Below are 21,650 nucleotides of genomic sequence, written 5' to 3' on the forward strand. Positions count from 1 at the left end.
TCTTTGCCTAATTATTATTAAACCCATGGTCTTACAAACCTCAGGGATTGGTCAAAGCTATTGATTGTTAGTTATCATTGGGATTGAAAATTGTGTCAATATCCTAATGATGTTTGTTTGTGTATATAGGGCAGACAACTGACTACTTGTATTTCACATTTTAGCAATGTCAGAGCTTGCAATATTGGGTTAAATTCATTTGTGGCCCACCCCAAGCCAGACATTATTCTGTACTTTTAGAGTTTAGGGGGTATGTCCCAATATCTATCAATTTAACCACTTTTGCAGTAAAATATTTTTACACAAACATCTGTTTCATAAACGGGAGACCGAGATGTGAAAAAAACATGGTTGTTTTGTTCGATCTTGGGTAGGGGTATCTAAAAAATGGGGCCTTGCCAAATGTATCCCTCTGATAGCAAATCACAATATGTTTCTATATTTGGTATCTAAAAAAGATGGGGCCTTGCCAAATGTATCCCTCTGATAGCAAATCACAATATGTTTCTATATTTGGTAATATTTCAATTTACATCTAGGAATATCACTGGCCGAATTTCTAATTTGCAAAGTTTTTTAATTACATTAGTATTGCACAGCAGCTGGGCCCCCCAACTTGAGTAAGAGAATAGTGCATAACGAAGTATTCCAACAAGATAAATAAAAGAGACCTAACACAAACGCTGACAAACAATTCAACGTTTTATTTATCGAAAAAGAAAAAAAGTCAAAATAGCTACTTATTCATGACCACCTACTGAATCCAAAATTCTTCCAACATATTACTATTATTATTATTATTACAATTTCTCATTATTTATCCAGTCAGAGGCTGTTTCCTCACTTTCTGCACTTCTTTCCCAGTTGCCCGAGTTTGTTATGAGAGGTCATGGTTGTTACATCCCAATAAATCTCTCCTTTCTCCTGAAGTGTGCTCTCATTCACAACTCCCCACACATATAAAGTCATTGGATTGGTGGAGGCATGGGCAAGGTAGAGATTCCATATGCCAGTGATTTCCTTTCGAATCCATGAAGGGAATTGAACAAGTGCACACTTCGGGAGAAAGGAGAGATCGCGACGCACCATATGTTCTAACATAAAACACACATTTCCTCTTTACAGAGATGGTGCAGTAGCAAGATACGAGATATGACCTGGGCTCTTTCTCAGAAGTCGTTCCTGGATTCCTCACGTGTCTCATGAATTCCTTGATGAATCACCTCTTTCTTAAAATTCAATGGAGAAGATCCAAGCTTAATACCCTCAAGCCTTCTTCTCCAATGCATTTTTTAGAACGAGTCGATGAATCAAATCAGCGAAGCACTTGAGGCTCACCCCTGTAACAATAGCAACAGAAGAGATCGTAGTGAACGGAAAAGCAGTTCTAATTACAGCTCTGAAAACTCACTGGCAACAGGCACTAGGAGTTTACCTACACTCCCATTGCTCTGATGCCCATAGTATATAATAAGCTGTTGGTCTTTGAGTAAATATGTTAAATATAAATAATCATAAGTCAGATTCAAGTATTGAAGGTTTAACGCTACAAAGCCAAGTAATCTTTCAAATACATTAAGTAGCAACACTGAGCAAAATCTTTAAGTTGCGTGTACCCCACACTAGGCTAAATCAATCCATTTCAAGTAGTGCAATAGTTTCCTCAAATACCCCCCACCTTGATATGTTGCTAGGCCAAATATATTAAACAAAAAAAGTAACTTGAAGATAATTCCTAATAAACTAAATGATATGACTGCTTCAACCTATTCCCTATATTTTAAGAGTAATTATTTCACAGCAGAAAGGCTAAGTACTACAACTAATAAAACACTGACGCTATCCTTGATAAGAGCAGTACCTTGTCTGTTCAAATCAGGAGTATGGTTCCCAGTTCACTTTGGCCAACTAGTAGTAACACTAAACTAGTAGTAACTAGTAAATACTAAAATGTACAGTGAAAATAATCCAGTTCAAATGTGTAGATAAGAGAATTGATCACAACTTTGGCCCATGTCTGTCAAAAAGGCACTAACAGACAGACAAGTTAGACTATTGATAGAATTAAGACACATTAAAACTGAAATGCTGGTGGGGTGCGGAGCGGTGTTGCTTCCGGAGGTGTAGGGGTGCAGTCTTGTTTGGCATTAAGAAGATCACATCCATATTCCTTCTTCTTATTCCACTTCTGTTGTGACTGTAAAGGACGCCCATCCATCTGGAGGTCAGTGCAGCTGTCCACAGACTGACATCTTGAACACACCCACAGCATTATAGTGGTCACTCACTGGTCAGTCATCGTCACTTTCACTGCCAGACTCACTTAATTGCAGGTCATTCTCTGCAAAAAGATGGAAGTGGGAAAGTTATAAATCCATTGAGTTCAAGTGGTGCATTTAACCTCAACACCCCCATACCATGACACAATATAGAGAATTGGAAAAACACGCTTCTAGCCTGACTAGGTTCTGTATAGGTCTTACACGTACAGTATAGCCTACATTAGGGTTGGGCGATATTACGGTATAAATCGTAAATCAACCATGTTTGACAGACATCGTCAATGGCGATGACATCATGATGTGTCAGACAATAGTACAGTCGTGGCCAAAAGTTTTGAGAATGACAAATATTAATTTCCAAAGTTTGCTTCTTCTGTGTCTTTAGATATTTTTGTCAGATGTTACTATGGAATACTGAAGTATAATTACAAGCATTTCATGTGTCAAAGGTTTTTATTGACAATTACATAAAGTTGGCGCAAAGAGTCAATATTTGCAGTGTTGACCTTTCTTTTCAAGACCTCTGCAATCCGCCCTGGGATGCTGTCAATTAACTTCTGGGCCACATCCTGACTGATAGCAGCCCATTCTTGCATAATCAATGCTTGGAGTTTGTCAAAAATTTATGGGGTTTTGTTTGTCCACCCGCCTCTTGAGGATTGACCACAAGTTTTCAATGGGATTAAGCTCTGGGGAGTTTCCTGGCCATGGACCCAAAATATCAATGTTTTGTTCCCCGAGCCACTTAGTTATCACTTTTGCCTTATGGCAAGGTGCTCCATCATGCTGGAAAAGGCATTGTTCGTCACAAATGTTCCTGGATGGTTGGGAGAAGTTGCTCTCAGAGGATTTGTTGGTACCATTCTTTATTCATGGCTGTGTTCTTAGGCAAAATTGTGAGTGAGCCCACTCCCTTGGCTGAGAAGCAACCCCACACATGAATGGTCTCAGGATGCTTTACTGTTGGCATGACACAGGACTGATGGTAGCGCTCACCTTGTCTTCTCAGGACAAGCTTTTTTCCGGATGCCAAAAAATCGTAAAGGGGATTCATCAGAGAAAATTACTTTACCCCAGTCCTCAGCAGTCCAATCCCTGTACGTTTTACAGAATATTAGTCTGTCTCTGATGTTTTTCTTAGAGAGAAGTGGCTTCTTTGCTGCCCTTCTTGACACCAGGCCATCCTCCAAAAGTCTTTGCCTCACTGTGCATGCAGATGCACTCACACCTGCCTGCTGCCATTCCTGAGCAAGCTCTGTACTGGTGGTGCCCCAATCCCGCAACTGAATCAACTTTAGGAGACGGTCCTGGCGCATGCTGGACTTTCTTGGGCGCCCTGAAGCCTTCTTCACAAGAATAGAACCGCTCTCCTTGAAGTTCTTGATGACCCAATAAATGGTTGATTTAGGTGCAATCTTACTGGCAGCAATATCCAATAGCCTGTGAAGCCCTTCTTGCGCAAAGCAATGATAATGGCACGCGTTTCCTCACAGGTAACCATATTTGACAGAGGAAGAACAATGATTCCAAGCACCACCCTCCTTTTGAAGTTTCCAGTCTGTTATTCGAAAACAATCAGCATGACAGTGTGATCGCCAGCCTTGTCCTCACCAACACTCACACCTGTTTAAACAAAATAATCACTAACATGAAGTCAGCTGGTCCTTTTGTGACAGGGCTGAAATGCAGTGGAAATGTTTTGGGGGGGATTCAGTTCATTTGCATGGCAAAGAGGGACTTTGCAATTAATTGCAATTCATCTGATCACTCTTCATAACATTCTGGAGTATATGTAAATTGCCATCATACAAACTGAGGCAGACTTTGTGAAAATGTATGTGTGTCATTCAAAACCTTTGGCTACTGTTCAAAAGTTTGGGGTCACTTAGCTGCTTTCAAAAACAAGGATTTTTTTTTTTTGTCCATTAAAATAACATCAAAATGATCAGAAATGCAGTGTTGTAAATGACTATTGTAGCTGGAAACGGCAGAATTTTAATGTAATATCTACACACAGAAGCCCATTATCAGCAACCATCACTCCTGTGTTCCAATGGCATGTTGTGTTAGCCTTTTAAAATTATAAACTTGGATTAGCTAATTGATCATTAGAAAACCCTTTTGCAATTATGTTAGCACAGCTGAAAAAGGTTGTGCTGATAAAAGAAACAATAAAACTGGCCTTTAGACTAGTTGAGTATCTGGAGCATCAGCATTTGTGGGATTACAGGCTCAAAATGGCCAGAAACAAAGTACTTTCTTCTGAAACTCACCAGTCTATTCTTGTTCTGAGAAATTAAGACGAGAAATTGCCAAGAAACTGAATTTCTCATGCAATGCTGTGTACTACTCCCATCACAGAACAGCGCAAACTGGTGTCTACATTAGTGTCAAGTTTGAGAAACAAACACCTCACAAGTCCTCAACTGGCAGCTTCATTAAATAGTATACGCAAAACACCAGTCGCAACGTCAACAATGAAGAGGCGACTCCGGGATGCTGGCCTTCTAGGCAGAGTTAAAAAGAAAAAGCCCTATCAGGCACTGGAAAGAGAAACTCTGCCTCGAAGGCCAGCATCCTAGAGTCGCCTCTTCACTGTTGACATTGTGACTGGTGTTTTGCGGGAACTATTTAATGAAGCTACCAGTTGAGGACTTGTGAGACGTAGACGTTCACAACATAGACATTTACAACATTAACAATGTCTACACTGTATTTCTGATCAATTTGATGTTATTTTAAATGGACAACATTTTTGCTTTTCTTTCTAAAACTAGGAAATGACCCCAAACTTTTGAACGGCAGTGTATACACACACACGTAAAAAGTTAACACACCTACTCATTCAAAGGTTCTCTTTATTTTTTACTATTTTCTACATCATAGAATAATAGTGAAGCCATCAAAACTATGAAATAACACCTATGGAATCATTTAACCAAAAGTGTTCAACGAATCAAAATATATTTAACATGCTGACCAGACGGGACACGTCGCGTGGGCCGCAAAATAAATTTAGAAATCCATGTTATTCAATTATTGCACCCATACTGCTCGCACACGCCAACGAGTGTCTGCGGTGCCAAGGGCTAAAATATAACTCCTTCCTATTTCTGACGCAGATCGCGCTGAAAGTCCTGCCTCTCCCATCTCCTCATTGGTTATACCCACGTGGGTGATTGAAAGACTGTTTTGCCGGTTTGAAAGATTGAAAGAATGTTTTGCCGGTTGTCGTGGTAAAAGTGTAGATGCCAATCACCATATAAGTTCAAAGATGAAAAAGCCTGGAAGGAGGAGAGATGACTAGAAACTATTCGGTTGGCCGTTTCGTGTGTGGATTAATTGTCAGAGTGGAAGACCTTGTGCATTTCAGGTAAAATAACAACTCAATGTTTATATCCCAGGACAAATTAGCTAGCAACAGCAAGCTAGCTAAAAAGGACAAATTAGCTAGCAAGTGCAAGCTAACTAGCTAAATTGACATACATGTTTAATGCTTTTCGACCTGTCCCCAAATTAATGTCATTGGTTCAGAGTTTTTAAAATATTTTAACCTGCGTGTAGTGATCGCGTTTGATGTAGGGGGACAAAATACATTTATGCACGATGGTACACGCACGCAGCCGGTCTGGGTTCCATGTAAGAATCTTCAAAGTAGCCACCCTTTGCCTTGACAGATTCGCACACATGACATTCTCTCAATCAGCTTCATGAGGAATGCTTTTCCAACAGTCTTGAAGGAGTTCCCACATATGCTGAGCACTTGTTGGCTGCTTTTCCTTCACTCTGTGGTCCAACTTATCCCAAACCATCTCAATTAGGTTGTGGTCGGGTGATTGTGGAGGCCAGGTCATCTGATGCAACACTCCATCACTCTCATTCTTGGTCAAATAGCCCTTACAGTTTGTGGTCGTCATTGTCCTGTTGAAAAACAAATGATAGTGGGAATAAGCCCAAACCAGATGGGATGGCGTATCGCTGCAGAATGCTGTGGTAGCCATGCCGGTTAAGTGTGCCTTGAATTCTAAATAAATCACAGACAGTGTCACCAGCAAAGCACCCCCACACCACCTTCTCCATGCTTCACGGTAGAAACCACACAGGCAGAGGTCGTCCAATCACCTACTCTGCAGTTGGAACGTAAAATCTCAAAATTCTCACCGGTTTAATGTTCATTGCTTGCATTTTTGGCCCAAGCAAGTCTCTTCTTATTATTGGTGTAATTTAGTAGTGGTTTCTTTGCAACAATTCGATCATGATGGCCTGATTCACAGTCTCCTCAGAACAGTCGATGTTGAGATGTGTCTGTTACTTGAACTCTGTGAAGCATTTATTTGGGCTGCAAATATCTGAGGCTGGTAACTCTAATTAACTTATCCTCTGCAGCAGAGGTAACTCTGGGTCTTCCTTTCCTGTGGTGCTCCTCATGAGAGCCAGTTTCATCAGGGCACTTGATGGTTTTTGCAACTGCACTTGAAGAGACTTTCAAAGTTCTTGACATTTTCCGGATTGACTGACCTTCATGTCAGTCTTAAAGTAATGATGGACTGTCATTTCTCTTTGCTTATTTGAGCTGTTCTTGCCATATCATGGACTTGGTCTTTTACCAAATAGGGCTATCTTCTGTATACCACCCCTACCTTGTCACAACACAACTGATTGTCTCAAATGCATTAAGGAAAGAAAAGCAACAAATTCACCTTTAACAAGGCACACCTGTTAATTGAAATGCATTCCAGGTGCATGAAACTTGTTGAGAAAATGCAAAGAGTGTGCAACGTTGTCATCAAGGCAAAAGGTGGCTACTTTGAAGAATCTTACATATATTTTATTTGTTGAACACTTTTTTGGTTACTACATGATTACATGCGTCATAGTTTTGAAGTCTTCATTATTATTCTACAATGTAGAAGATTGTAAAATAAAGAAAATCCCTTGAATGAGTAGGTGTATATATATATATTTTTTTTTTTACAGACATGCCAAATTACCTACCTACTCCAATTTGCCATAGCCTTTTTCAATAAATATGTGGTAGGTAGGTAGACTTAGCCTACTATTCACATAATGCAAGAGTAGGTCTACAATGTATATTGTAGATGCAGCGCAGCGTGCCAAAAGCTGCGCAAAATGTCATGATCAACTTTCAAACGAATCTAGGAGGCCAGTAACAGAGTTCAATCTCAGAAAGTTGTTGTTGTTGGTGAATAGCCTACATAAAAACATGATATGGTAATAATGAGAGAGAGAACCAACAATTGCCAGATAGAATAATCAAATGGGAAGTTAAAAGAAACCTTAATTTTCTGGCCTCCAACTGACCAAAGCTTCAGGAAAAACAAATTGTGTGGAGCCGGAAACACCATGCAAACCAATGAAGTACACGTTACCTGTACAAGTTAAACTTAGAAATGAATATTTCTGTTATTGTGGAAGTGTTTATTCGCGTCCTTGAATTGCGCAACTGGCATTACATAAGCTCCAAAAGCAGCACTTTCGGTAAGCAGGAACAACAAAAAAACTAAAAAAAGTGTCCCCTATAAAAAGACTAAACCACCTTTGGATAGGCTACACATTACTAAATAAATATTAAATTACCCCAAAAAATGACACTGCAAATAAGTAATTTTAAGGCACACATTTTTTTTCTGGGTTTGTATCATTTTATTTACACAACATGCCTACCACTTTGAAGATACAAAATATGTTATTCTTGTGAAACAAATAAGAAATAAGGCAAAAAGAAAAAACAGAAAACTTGAGCGTGCATAACTATTCATCCCCCCCAAAGTCAATACTTTGTAGAGCCCCCTTTTGCAGCAATTACAGCTGCAAGTCTCTTGGGGTATGTCTCTATAAGCTTGGCACATCTAGCCACTGGGATTTTTTGCCCAGTCGTCAAGGCAAAACTGCTTCAGCTCCTTCAAGTTGGATGGGCTCCGCTGGTGTACAGAAATATTTAAGTCATACCACAGATTCTCAATTGGATTGAGGTCTGGGCTTTGACTAGGCCATTCCAAGACATTTAAATGTTTCCCCTTAAAACGCTTGAGTGTTGCTTTAGCAGTATGCTTAGGGTCATTGTCCTGCTGGAAGGTGAACCTCCGTCCCAGTCTCAAATCTCTGGAAGACAAACAGGTTTCCCTCAAGAATTTCCCTGTATTTAGCACCATCCATCATTCCTTCAATTCTGACAAGTTCCCCAGTCCCTGCCAATGAAAACCATCCCTGCTGTGCCACCACCATGCTTCACTGTGGGGATAGGGTTCTCGGGGTGATGAGATGTGTTGGGTTTGCGCCAGACATAGTGTTTTTTTTGATAGCCAAAAAGCTCAATTTTAGTCTCATCTGACCAGAGTACCTTCTTTCATATGTTTGGGGAGTCTCCCACATGCCTTTTGGTGAACACCAAACGTGTTTGCTTATTTTTTCTTTAAGCAATGGCTTTTTTTTCTGGCAACTATTCCGTAAAGCCCAGCTCTGTGGAGTGTACGGCTTAAAGTGGTCCTATGGACAGATACTCCAATCTCCGCTGTGGAGCTTTGCAGCTCCTTCAGGGTTATCTTTGGTCTCTTTGTTGCCTCTCTGATTAATGCCCTCCCTGCCTGGTCTGAGGTTTGGTGGGCGGCCCGCTCTTGACAGGTTTGTTGTGGTGCCATATTCTTTCCATTTTTTAATAATGGATTTAAATGGTGCTCCGTGGGATGTTCAAAGCTTTGGATATTTTTTTTACAACCCAACCCTGATCTGTACTTCTCCACAACTGTGTCCCTGACCTGTTTGGACGTGTCCTTGGTCTTCATGGTGCCACTTACTTGGTGGTGCCCTTTGCTTAGTGGTGTTGCAGACCCTGGGGCTTTTCAGAACAGGTGTACATATACTGAAATCAGGTGACAGATCATGTGACACTTAATTTGTTAAAGTCCACCTGTGTGCAATCTGTGTGACTTCAGAAGGTAATTGGTTGCACCAGATCTTATTTAGGGGCTTCATAGCAAAGGGGGTGAATACATATGCACACACCACTTTACTGTTTGGAATGTTTTTTTTTAACAAGTAATTTTTTTCATTTCACTTCACTAATAAAAATCTGTTTAAAATACAGGTTGCAATGCAACAAAATAGGAAAAATTCCAAGGGGGACGAATACTTTTGAAAGGTACTGTAGGTAGGATGTGAGTTCTGCGCTGGCCCGTTGTTGTGCACTTAGTGTGACTGTTTGCTTAGCTCTCCCAAGAAGACTGCCCATTGATTTCTTCTATAGTGAACATGCCCAATTGATCTCAGTCAAAATTGTCCAAAATCACCATTGAAAGGGTTTCGTATCGCACTGTAGGCCTACAATGTTTAGTTCCAAATCACCATTCAAAGTGATCAGTACCACATACCACCATGTGATTGGTTTATATTTATCAAATGTATTTGCACACAAGAAAATACAATATTGGTAAGATGATTTCCACATCGAAGTCTAATGATTAGACTCTAAATTGGGTGATTTGTGCATGACAGAGGCTTCATTACAGATCATTTACTGCATTGCTAGGCAACACAACTACACGCCCCACCAGCCCTGGGAAAAATAAATAAATAGACAATACAATCGTATATCAACAATGTTTGGACAGGTCGATAAGACGATGTGTCATTCCAGACATCACCCAACCCTAGCCTACATCCACAGTAATGCAAAAATCAATTCTGATATGGCAATGCAAATATAAAATGGTTCTATACAAGTATTTAAAAGCTGCGATGTGTAACTTTCTGGGCGACCAACCAAACTCTCATTGAAAGCAAGTCTAAGATGCTATGCTTCCTGTTCTTAAGTTTCTTTTACTTTCTGTTTTGTACACCAGCTTCAAACAGCTGAAAATACAATATTTTTGGTTATTTAAATTATATTTCAGAGCGGTTTAGATGGTATAATGATTCTTGTTTTGTCACAAAGTGAAATTAAGTGAACTATAAGAGTTTTACAGGAGAGGAGATAGACTGACACAGAGAGTAAGTGAGAGTGAGAGAGACGGGAAGATATTGGGATGAACTTACTTAGTGTGCTCAATAGGTGTCCTCCACTGCGAGTTGGTGATGGTGGGGAGGTGGTGGTGGTGACAGTGGTGAGGACAGGCATGCCCTGGTGGGGTGGTGGCCCTGTGGGGGGACCCCCAGGGGGTCTAGGGGGAGGGGGGTGCCGGGACTCGTCCTCAGAGTCACTACCGCTGGAACTGTCCCCACTACTGGAGGATGAGGAGCTGTGGGAGTCTGAGGACGAGTCCCCACTACTCATCTGGTCCATGACCCGCACCTCTGCCATTAGCTCTGTAGCACACACACACACACACACACACACAGAAAACAATGATGTCACCTCTGACCTTGAATCACAACACAAGAGGATTTACAAACATAGCAATTGCTTAATTTATGTGACCATGGACTAGAATTTGTACAAATATACAGAACAAAAATATAAAACCCAACATGCAACAATTTCAAAGATTTTACTGGTCAGGTCATATCAGGAAATCAGTCAATTGAAATAAATAAATGATGCCCTAATCTATGGATTTCACACTTGTCCCCAGCACAAATGTCAAATTACTGGAATATTTGATTTCAGCTCATTGAACATGGGACCAACACTTTACATGTGTAAATGGACTTATATTTTTGTTCAGTGTAGATGGTTTGAGAGAAGGATAGCTTTTACACACAATGCTCTACTTGTGGTCTACATACCTCTCTCAATGTCATCCATGGGGGAGGCAGGGGACATATTCTCTTTGGGAGGAGAGCTCTTGGAGCCTGCTGGGGTCTTGCTGCTGCTACCATTACCACTAGTCTTCATCTGCTGGCTCAGACGACTGGTCTGCTGCTCTATACGAGACTGGATCTTACTGCTGCCTTCAGCCCTGACAACAAACACACACACGATTATAGTTAACAACTAAATATGTAATGCAAATCAGAATGACAAGATAATCTAGATAGGAAGCAGTTCAAAATGGAGAGTTAGTGTCCAATAAGAAATGCTTATTGTTTCTCCATTGCAAAAATGTTTTGCTACAGTTTGCCCAAATAAACAAGTTGACCGTAGTCTGTCCACCCACCTGGTCTTCTTAACAGCAATGTTGCTGTTGAGTTTCTCCAGACGGTACTCTCCAGTATCGTGGTTTACGATGAGAATACATTCCTTCATATAAGGCCTCTTGGATCCTTTGAAGACTGTTACAGGGGCAGTGGATCCCTAGGTTAAAGCGGAAAATCAAGGTAATCAGTTGATCACTGGATATAGAGATTAAAGGAGGGGATCATTTATGTGCTTAATTCTTACCTCCAGATTGGGCAGTGTGATACTAACTTGTTCTCCCTTTCCCACCTCCAGCTCCCCCACACAGGCGGTGTCAATGGAGGCTGGTTTAAAGTCATCTGGATCAAAGAGATAAGAACAGTCTGAGCTCCAAACTACTGAATTACACAGCAAAGCATATGGGCAGACTGAAGGCTACGAACAAAAACATCATTGGTTTGGTCCATTCTGATAAAATGAAGTTGAAGTTACCATTGTTCATCAACAGATGGAGCCACAAGGCCACCACTATTGTTGTAGCTACTCAAACGAATCAATGGATGCCAGAAGCAAGTGCGACTAGCCAAAAGCACAATTAAAAGTACGGTTTAAACTAAGGACTCTAAATGGACCACTAGATCACTTTTAATAAAGTGACATCGATTTAGACGAAGTAGCTAGCTATTTAATTTGAATCATATGTTTTGGGGATTAACGTTAACTAGCTAGCTAATATTTTCATAGCAAGCTAGCTAGCAAGTATGATCAAAATGCCACTTACATCTCACCGTGTGGTAAGCGCCTTTTGGTTGTTTCTCAAATGTTTCGCCTAATTTCAAAACATGTTCGATATTATCAAAGTTTGAGTATGTTATTCCATTCATATTCTAATAAAGGTTTCAAACATTAAACTTTCCACCTCCATTCGATACCATCTATGACCAATTATGGACTTCAAGAGATACAATTCTGCCCTTTCTTCGTTGTGATTGGCCAGACTGGTCTATTTGTGTTTTTGATTCGTTCAAAGACTTGTCAATCAACAATTGGGATAATTCCAGGCGGAAGTCGTTTCCGTGCTAATGTCACATGACATGGGTTTTCATAAAACAGTACAGTACAGTATGAAGATAGACTAAAACTGCTTCTCCAATAGAAATCCCCGATCACACTTATAGGCGATGTCATGGCGACGTTGGCTAGCTAAACTCATGCGCAGAAACACGTCATCAGTTCGTTCTTATGTCAGAAGATTTAGTTGTGAGTTAGAAGATTTTATTTTAAAATAAACTACTATTAATGTTCATTGGAGTGACTGATATTTTGTTTTATTTTGATCCAAATGATATGGACGGTGATTTAACGTTCACAGTTCATTTGTTTATTCTTTATCCATAAAATGAAGTGGGAGGAGAACAAAACCCTCTTTACATTATTGAAGATAGAATTGAAATATTATTTTGAAATGATCAGTAAAATGTAAAAACAAAAAAGCAATATGCACCATAAAACTTTAATACAAATTGAAAATGTATCTTGATATGTAATACTGTTAGTTTGATGTACTATTTTTTGTATATTTCTGTTTTTGTGTTTGTTTTATTCATAATAATAAAAAATAAAAAAAAGTCTAACGGTCGTCTCGTGCCTAACCGCACATGTGCAGTCCGTCAAATCAAAGACACTCCTTCAATATAAAATAGATTTTTACGAAAATGAAATGTTTCATATTGTCACATTCACGACGTTGGAGTAATAACATGTTCAACTACTTAAGACATTGTGTGAAATCTAAGTTGTGCGTTTAGATTTTGAGAAAATTCACAACTAATGAAGAATCTTTCACTTCTCTCATTGACTTATCAAACCCCAAACACTGGCCTGGTCTGTTTCGTAAACATTCCCGGGAGTCTCACGATGTTGCGCCTCTGGGTTTTGAAACTCTGTGTTATAACCTTACAAGTGTTTTATATTTATGGAGCTTCTACACTATATATACAAAATATATATACTATATATTCAACATGGCACCGTCATAGGATGCCGCCTTTCCAACAAATCAATTTCGTCAAATTTTTGCCCTGCTAGAGCTGCCCCATCAACTGAAAGTGCTGTTATTGTGAAGTGGAAATGTCTAGGAGCTACACCTGCAAAGTGGTAGGCCACACAAGCTCACAGAACAGGACTGATGAGTGCTGAAGCGTGTAGAGCGTAAAAATCATCTGTCTTCGGTTGCAACACTCAATATTGAGTTCCAAACTGCCTTTGGCAGCAAGGTCAGCACAAGAACTGTTCATAGGAAGCTTCATGAAATGGGTTTTCTTGGCCGAGCAGTTGCACACAAGCCTAAGATCACCATGCACAATGCCAAGCGTCAGCTGGACTGGTGTAAAGCTTGCCGCCATTGGACTCTGGAGCAGTGGACACACATTCTCTGGAGTGATGAATCACGCTTCACCATCTGGCAGTCCGACAGACTAAACTGGGTTTGGCGAATTCCTGGAGAACACTACCTGCCCCAATTCATAGTGCCAACTGTAAAGTTTGGTGGATGAGGAATAATGGTCTGGGACTTTTTTTCATGGTTCGGGCTAGGCCCCTTAGTTCCAGTGATGGGAAATCTTAACGCTACAGGATACAATGACATTCTAGACAATTTTGTGTTTCCAACTTTGTGGCAACAGTTAGGGGAAGTCCCTTTCCTGTTTCAGCATGAGAATGTCCCTGTGCACAAAGCGAGGTCCATACAGAAATGCTTTGTTGAGATCTGTGTAGAAGAACTTGACTGGCCTGCACAGAGCCCTCACCTCAACCCCATCGCACCCCTTTGGAATGAATTGGAATGCTGACTGCGAGCCAGGCCTAATTGCCTAACATCAGTGCCCAACCTTACTAATGCTCTTGTGGCTGAAAGGAAGCATATCCCCGCAGGAATGTTCCAACATCTATTGGAAAGCTTTTGCAGAAGAGTGGAGGCTATTATAGCAGCAAAAGGGGGACCAACTCCATATTAATGCCCATGATTTTGGAATGAGATGTTTAACGAGCAGGTGTCCAACATACTTTTGGTCATGTAGTGTATATGACAACATCACACAGAACAGAGTGTGATGGAGAGGAGTCGTCGATGGCCTGCTCCAAAGATTTGATGGGCCTATAATAAGTAGACAAACAAACACAGCCAAGGCCCAATTCATACGTTTTTATATCAATATCAAATAATTTCTGGGTAACAATTAAGTAGGCTACCTCAATGTAATAGATTTCCATTAAAATAGGCAAAATAGCTGTTTAGCAAAAAACTCTAACTGAAAACTTGCTGGCAGAGAGGTTTGGAACTCTCTTTGTTATTAGTCTATTAACCAATTTAATAGATGCCATGGAAAGCCAAAACTATTCAAACTTTCTGATTAGAAGGTACTGTGTAGATTGTATTCTCAACCAGCAACTATCAGGAAATAACACTGCACAATGTTTTTCATACTTTTACAGTGTTAGTTTCATCAGCTGATGTAATATGAAATAAAACACAAAAATAAAAAACAACAATAATGTTTTTGACTGCACTGGGCCTTTTACCATTTTCAACTCTTAGAGCATTTAATGTTATTAAAGACAACATACAGCATATAGCCAAGTATTTCATAATACAGAACAGCATTGTTTGCATTGTTAAAAAAAGAGTTGTGATTCTTAAGACAATGAGAGAGATAGAGTAGCCTTGTAGGCCAATACTTTGAACAGCTGGTCTAAGTAATGAATTAGTTACAGTCATTTGCTACTATGACGATGGAATAGCTGAGCCTATGGGGCCGGGCTCTAACCCGAAAGCCTTGTTGTGGTAATAATAAGCTCTTTTCCTTTCCTAATCTGCTAATGAATCCTAATCCTTTAATGCCTGCTATGTCTGTACTTTTGCTGTCTGCATAAGCCATAGCCTATGTACCCCATTTAAACAGTAGGCTAGCTAGAGGATCAATTGTAGAGAAAGAGAATGTGAAGATTATGCAAGTCAAGACCACATTCATATGACAACATTGGTCACTGTAACTGTATATGCCCGAATCACCTCAACGAGCTGAAAAGGTTGAAGTGCCAATCCCATCAGCTTCGTCTGGACCATGTTGTTGGAGAATGACGTCAAGTGTGGTGTGTTCCTGTAAATGACAACCAGGTAGAGAGGGAGGGAGGGAGAGAGACAGAGAGGGAGGGAGGGAGGGAGGGAGAGAGACAGAGAGGTAGGGAGGTAGCGAGGGAGGGAGGGAGAGAGACAGAGAGGTAGGGAGGTAGCGAGATAGGGATGGAGACAGGGAGAGAGGGAGACAGGGAGAGAGGGAGGGAGGGAGGGAGGGAGACAATTGGCAATATAATGAAAGAGAAAGGATGAGGTGAGGTAGAAGGGTAAAAGGCCTGTAGAGATATAATGATAGGGTGGAGTGGAGAACACTGAAACGTAAATTAAAGGGGAGGGAAAGAGAGAGAGAGATTCTTTGCTAATTTATGGTGCAAATGTGTACAGTGCAGTACTTTTGGTAGACCCAACCAAAAACTTGGCATAGGCCTACTGCATCTTTACCATATTAGTGTATGGTATCCATGACGAGAGCCCCATCCATGTGAAAGGAAAGCAGTAGGGGTTCTGTCAACATGAATGGAAGGAAACAAAGGCAATCCTATGGTGATATCAGTTGCCAGGGATTGCCCTTGAACTATCCTAGAAGCAATGTTGAACTTTCCCTAATGATATTGATGGGCCACAAAGGAGGATCCTCCATGTGCAGTAAGTTAATAGCCAGGCAGGGAGAGAGAGAATACCCCTGCCCCCTTTTTCACCATAGGATCCAGTGTCAGGCTGTGTAACAGCATATTGCAGGCTGAGTGGCTGACTTTACAACTAAGATATGTCCATTCATGACCAGGTTTCATCTACTATTAGGAGCTGAATGGAGCATAACCTGCTTATAGGCCTGGTGACAATAGTGTCAGTGTAATAAATTAAACAAAGCAACAACACAATGTAACAGTGTGATATACAGTATAACACATTTTTAATTGCCACCGGACATTATCTTAAATGTGTTGGATTTTTGTGTAGCCTATGCAAAATCCCCCCCCCGTCCCCCCCCCGTCCCGTCCTGTTTCCAAGGAGACTTGGTTTGTGAAGCGTGCTGTATTACAGCGTTATAGATTGGGGACACGAGTGTTCCCAAAAACTGCTCGCGCAACAAAGATACAATTATACCTATTATATCTCGTGAATTTGAAGAAGAAAAAATAGAGCGTTAAAACGTCAGCAAATCGATGAAAGCCAAAGCGCAGAGAAGCGAGTTTAGCTGCAAGTGACACTGTTGGTCCGGGATTCGGACCATTTGGAATGGAAATCTGCTCGATTCTCTGAGGAGGTGCTACTTTGAAAAGTAGCCTACTACTATACATGTAAGTAGGCCTATCAAATATACATACTTCTTTGGCTGTAGCAATTTTGCAAGATAATGTCCCATGCTGATTACAGTAGCGGTTTTCTATTGAGGGATACGGAACAAAGCGAGCTGTGATTGTAGCTAATGTCGAAGTAAACGATAGGCTTTATATTATATTGTTTTGTGACTGAATGTGTCACCTATTTGGGATGATTTTATTGCGTTATATTATTATTCTATTGTTGGGAGGGCAACAATTATACAGCCGTTATGCATGCACTGTACAGTAGAGTAATCTCACCTTTCCACTCATTAGTGCTCATTCCGAAAAAAGGTGACAACAGGAACAGTTTGCCTTTGTCCATGCCAATATGAGAGTATAGGGCTCCATGGGCTGCTGACCAGTAGCTCTGTCTTGAATATTTTTATCAGATGAGTATAGTTTGACTGGGGAGCTGTAGGACCATTTATAGGCTACTTGAATCGGTCTGTGTGGTCTCCGTGTTGTGTCTACGACCTATCTATCTCGTAAACCCTATCTAGGTGAGGGAGAAGTGAGAGCTGCAGGAAAGGTCATCAACAAAGCAATTTATGCTGCATGCGTGCCTGTAAATAACTTAACCGCATTACCTGAATAAAAGGTGTCAGGGATGGAAACAGCTGCCCCACTGAGCTGTAATCTCACCTGGCGAGTTCTGCTTTAGAGCAGTCTGCAGTCTGTCATCAACGGTACCAGGGCCGGTCTTGTGCCGAAAATCTCCCCCCTTCCAGAATCTTCTAATTTCCTTAATTTTGTGGCTGGAGTCAAATACTTTCTGTGTCACACATCAGAGTCAAATACTTCCTATAGAACAAACTTCACGATAGGCAACTGAAATTAATAATGTATGTGTGTTATATTAAACATAGAAGCAGGGAGATTTCGGCACTACACCGTCTCTAGCTTTTTGCGTGCTCATTCACGACTGAGTGATGATGGCCTATTTTGAAATTCGGTATGCCTAACTTGGGTTTGAGGGTATTAAAAATATAACATTTTCTTGAGACAATATATGTGGACATAGGCAGCAGTTGCAATTGAAGGATGCATTTTATGCATATTCTACTGAATTAAAATATAAATGCAGCATGTAAAGTGTTAGTCCCATTTTTCATGAGATGAAATAAAAGCTCCCAGAAATGTACCATCTGCACAAAACACTTATTTCTCTCAAATTTTGTACACAAATTAGTTTACATCCCTGTTAGTGAGCATTTCTATTTTGCCAAGATAATCTATCCACCTGACAGGTGTGGCATATCAGGAATTTGATTAAACAGCATGATCATTACAGAGGTACACCTTGTGCTGGGGACAATAAAAGGCCACTCTAAAATGTGTAGTTATTGTTTCACAACACAATGCCACAGATGTTTCAAGTTTTGAGGGAGAGTGCAATTGGCATGCTGACTGCAGGAATGTAACCAGAGCTATTGCCAGATAAATTAATGTTCCTTTCTCTACCATAAGTCACCTCCAATGTCGTTTTAGAGAATTTGGCAGTACGTCCAACCGGCCTCACAACCGCAGACCACATGTAACCACAAAAGCCCAGGACCTCCACATCCAGCTTCTTCACCTTCTTCGTCTAAGACCAGCCACTCGTACAGCTGATGAAACGGATTAGTGTTTCTGTCTTAAACTCATTCTGACTGGCTGTGCCCGGCTTCCCAGTGGGTGGGCCTATTCCATCCCAGGCCTACCCATGGCTGCGCCCCTGTCAATTCATGTGAAATCCATAGATTAGGGCCTAGTCAACAGGTAAAAAGTGGAGTTGCAATTCAACGGCTCAGACACGAGACGTATGTGGCAGGGTCTGCAGACAATCACGGATTACAAAGGGAAAACCAACCAAGTCGCTGACACCGACGTCTTGCTCCCAGACAAGCTAAACACCTTTTTTGTCCACTTTGAGGATAACACAGTGCATTCGATGTGGCTCGCTCCCAAGGACTGTGAGCGCTCGTTCTCCGTGGCCGATGTGATTAAGACATTTAAGCATGTTAACCCTCTCAAGGCTGTCGGCCCAGACGGCATCCATAGCCGCATCCTCAGAGCATGCGCAGACCAGCTGGCTGGAGTGTTTACAGACATATTCAATCTCTCCCAACCCAGTCTGCTGTCCCCACTTGCTTCAAGATGTCCACCATTGTTCATGTACTCAAGAAAGAAAAGGTAACTGAACTAAATTACTATCGCCCCGTAGCATTTATTTCTGTCATCATGAAGTGCTTTGAGAGGCTAATTAAGGATAATATCACCTCAACCTTACCTGACACACTAGATCCACTTCAATTTGCAGGAGGAGCAGGTGCACTCCAGCCTTTAGGGAGTAGCATGGGTAAATGATGACTAAGCTCCTGGCGTTTCACTGGTTTGATAGGGCCCGAGAGCGGTAGAGGTTTTATAGAGTCAGAAGTACCTTTTTAAAGTTGCAATATGTAACTTTTTGGGCGATCTGAACAAAATCACACAGAAATGTCATTTATAGATCTGTCATTCCTTATTAAAAGCAAGTCTAAGAAGTGGTAGATCTGTTGTATGTGCTCTATTTTGTCATCAAACTTTGTCATCAAAGTCTGGCATTCTCTGGATGAAATCATGCTGGATTGACAGCATGTCCAATGTTTTCAGACGCTTTAAATCCTTAAACCCCTCATGACAGAAAGTACTGAGCTAGACCTGCATTTTGGAGCTTCCTTACTCAAGAAAGAGACCATGTTTGTATGCGGCTTTATTAACTCAATGATACATTTTTACATTGTTTGCAAACTGATATGTGACACGAATTAATGCCATAATATAAAAAAATATATATTTATAGTACCAGTCAAAGGTTTGGACACACCTACTCATTCAAGGGTTTTCCTTTACTTTAACTATTTTCTACATTGTAGAATAATAGTGAAGACATCACACTATGAAATAACACAAATGGAATCATAGTAGTACAACATGTTATACAAATCCAAATATACTTTATAGTTGAGATTCTTCAAAGTAGGGTTCCTATGCCTTGATGACAGTTTGCACACCCTTGGCATTCTCTCAACCAGCTTCATTATGTAGTCACCTGGGATGCATTCAATTAACAGGTGTGCCTTGTTAAAAGTACATTTGTGGAATTTCTTTCCTTAATGCGTTTCATCCAATCAGTTGGGTTGTGACAAGGTAGGGATGGTATACAGAAGATAGCCCCATTTGGTAAAATACCAAGTCCATATTATGGAAAGAACAGCTCAAATAAGCAAAGAGAAACAACAGTCCATCATTACTTTAAGACATGAAGGTCAGTCAATCCGGAAAATTTCAAGAACTTTGAAAGTTTCTTCAAGTGCAGTTGCAAAAACCATCAAGCGGAAATGATGAATCTGTGGCTATGAGTACCGCCACAGGAAAGGAAAACCCAGAGTTACCTCTGCTGCAGAGGATATGTTCATTAGAGTTACCAGCCCAAATAAATGCTTCACAGAGTTCAAGTAACAGACACATCTCAACATCAACTGTTCAGAGGAGACTGCGTGAATCAGGCCTTCATTGTCGTATTGCTGCAAATAAACTACTACTTAAAGGACACCAATAAGAAGAAGAGACTTGCTTGGGCCAAGAAACATGAGCAATGGACATTAGACCGGTGGAAATCTGTCCTTTGGTCTGATGAGTCCAAATTTGCGATTTTTGGTTCCAACCGCCGTGTCTTTGTAAGACGCAGAGTAGGTGAACGGATGATCTCCATATGTGTGGTTCCCACCGTGAAGCATGGAGGAAGAGGTGTGTTGGTGCTTTGCTGGTGACACTGTCAGTGATTTTACATTTTTATTCAAGGCACACTTAACCAGGATGGCTACCACATCATTCTGCAGCGATACGCCATCCATCTGGAATGCGCTTAGTGGGACTATCCTTTCTTTCTCAATAGGACAATGACCCAACACACCTCCAGCTGTTCAAGGGCTATTTGACCAATGAGAGTGATGGAGTGCTGCATCAGATGATCTGGCCTCCACAATCACCTGACCTCAACCCAAATGAGATGGTTTGGGATGAGTTTGGGATGAGTTGGACCGCAGAGTGAAGGAAACGCAGCCAACAAGTACTCAGCATATTTGGGAACTTCTTCAAGACTGTTGAAAAAGCATTCCAGGTGTGCAAAGCTGTCATCAAAAGGCAAAGGGTGGCTACTTTGAAGAATCTAAAATTTAAAATATGTTTTGATTTGTTTAACACTTGTTTTGGTTACTGGACAGACATCTTAGTTTATCATTGGTAATTTATGCTGTATAGATGAGGTAGGCGGCCGGTAGCCTAGTGGTTAGAGCATTGGGCCACTAACCGAAAGTTTTCTGGTTTGATTACCTGAGCAGACAAGGCGAAAATCTACCTCCGAAACACAACCGAACCAAGCCGCACTGCTTCTTAACACAGCGCGCATCCAACCTGGAAGCCAACCGCACCAATGTGTCGGAGGAAACACCGTGCACCTGGCGACCTGGTTAGCGCGCACTGCGCCCTACCCGCCACAGGAGTCGCTTGTGCGCGATGAGACAAGGATATCCCTACCGGCCAAACCCTCCCTAACCCGGATGATGCTAGGCCAATTGTGCATCGCCCCACGGACCTCCCGGTCGCGGCCAGCTGCGACAGAGCCTGGGCGCGAACCCAGAATCTCTGGTAGCACAGACCACTGCACCACCGGGGAGGCCCTGAACCTAACATTTCTACTTGTAGAATTGCAATGCTCGTTAAGTGGTCGACAACTTGACTTTGAGCAAATCAGAGAGCATGAACACCCACTTGGGGGAGCCAACAGGAGAGACAACAAAAAGGAAAAAAGA

General features: G+C 41.2%; 2 protein-coding genes across 4 annotated transcripts in view; one reads left to right on the plus strand and one right to left on the minus strand.

Annotated features, from left to right (window-relative positions):
• Positions 1–684: 684 nt before the first annotated feature.
• On the minus strand, positions 685–12,313 carry LOC115110836 (ELL-associated factor 2-like). Of its 3 annotated transcripts, none has more exons than XM_029636767.2 (6): positions 12,137–12,313; positions 11,620–11,714; positions 11,396–11,532; positions 11,025–11,197; positions 10,335–10,604; positions 685–2,341 (listed from the first exon to the last, which is right to left on the minus strand). In XM_029636767.2, exons 1-6 carry the CDS (start codon positions 12,237–12,239, stop codon positions 2,292–2,294), a joined length of 828 nt encoding a protein of 275 aa, XP_029492627.1. In that variant the 5' UTR covers positions 12,240–12,313; the 3' UTR covers positions 685–2,291. The 3 variants fall into 3 exon arrangements, with proteins under 3 accessions (XP_029492627.1, XP_029492634.1, XP_064869576.1); XM_029636774.2 differs by lacking the exon at positions 685–2,341 and adding an exon at positions 5,124–6,203; XM_065013504.1 differs by lacking the exon at positions 685–2,341 and adding an exon at positions 7,927–8,405.
• A 4,208-nt stretch (positions 12,314–16,521) lies between these two features.
• Positions 16,522–21,650, plus strand: part of LOC115110851 (uncharacterized) — a 79,500-nt gene continuing 74,371 nt past the window's right edge. The window contains exon 1 of the mRNA XM_029636791.2: positions 16,522–16,791. The gene's annotated coding sequence lies outside the window, so the exon portion shown is untranslated. The remainder of the gene's footprint in view (positions 16,792–21,650) is intronic.

This window comes from Oncorhynchus nerka, linkage group LG3 (genome assembly GCF_034236695.1).
Source record: "Oncorhynchus nerka isolate Pitt River linkage group LG3, Oner_Uvic_2.0, whole genome shotgun sequence".
In the NCBI taxonomy this organism is placed as follows: domain Eukaryota; kingdom Metazoa; phylum Chordata; class Actinopteri; order Salmoniformes; family Salmonidae; genus Oncorhynchus; species Oncorhynchus nerka.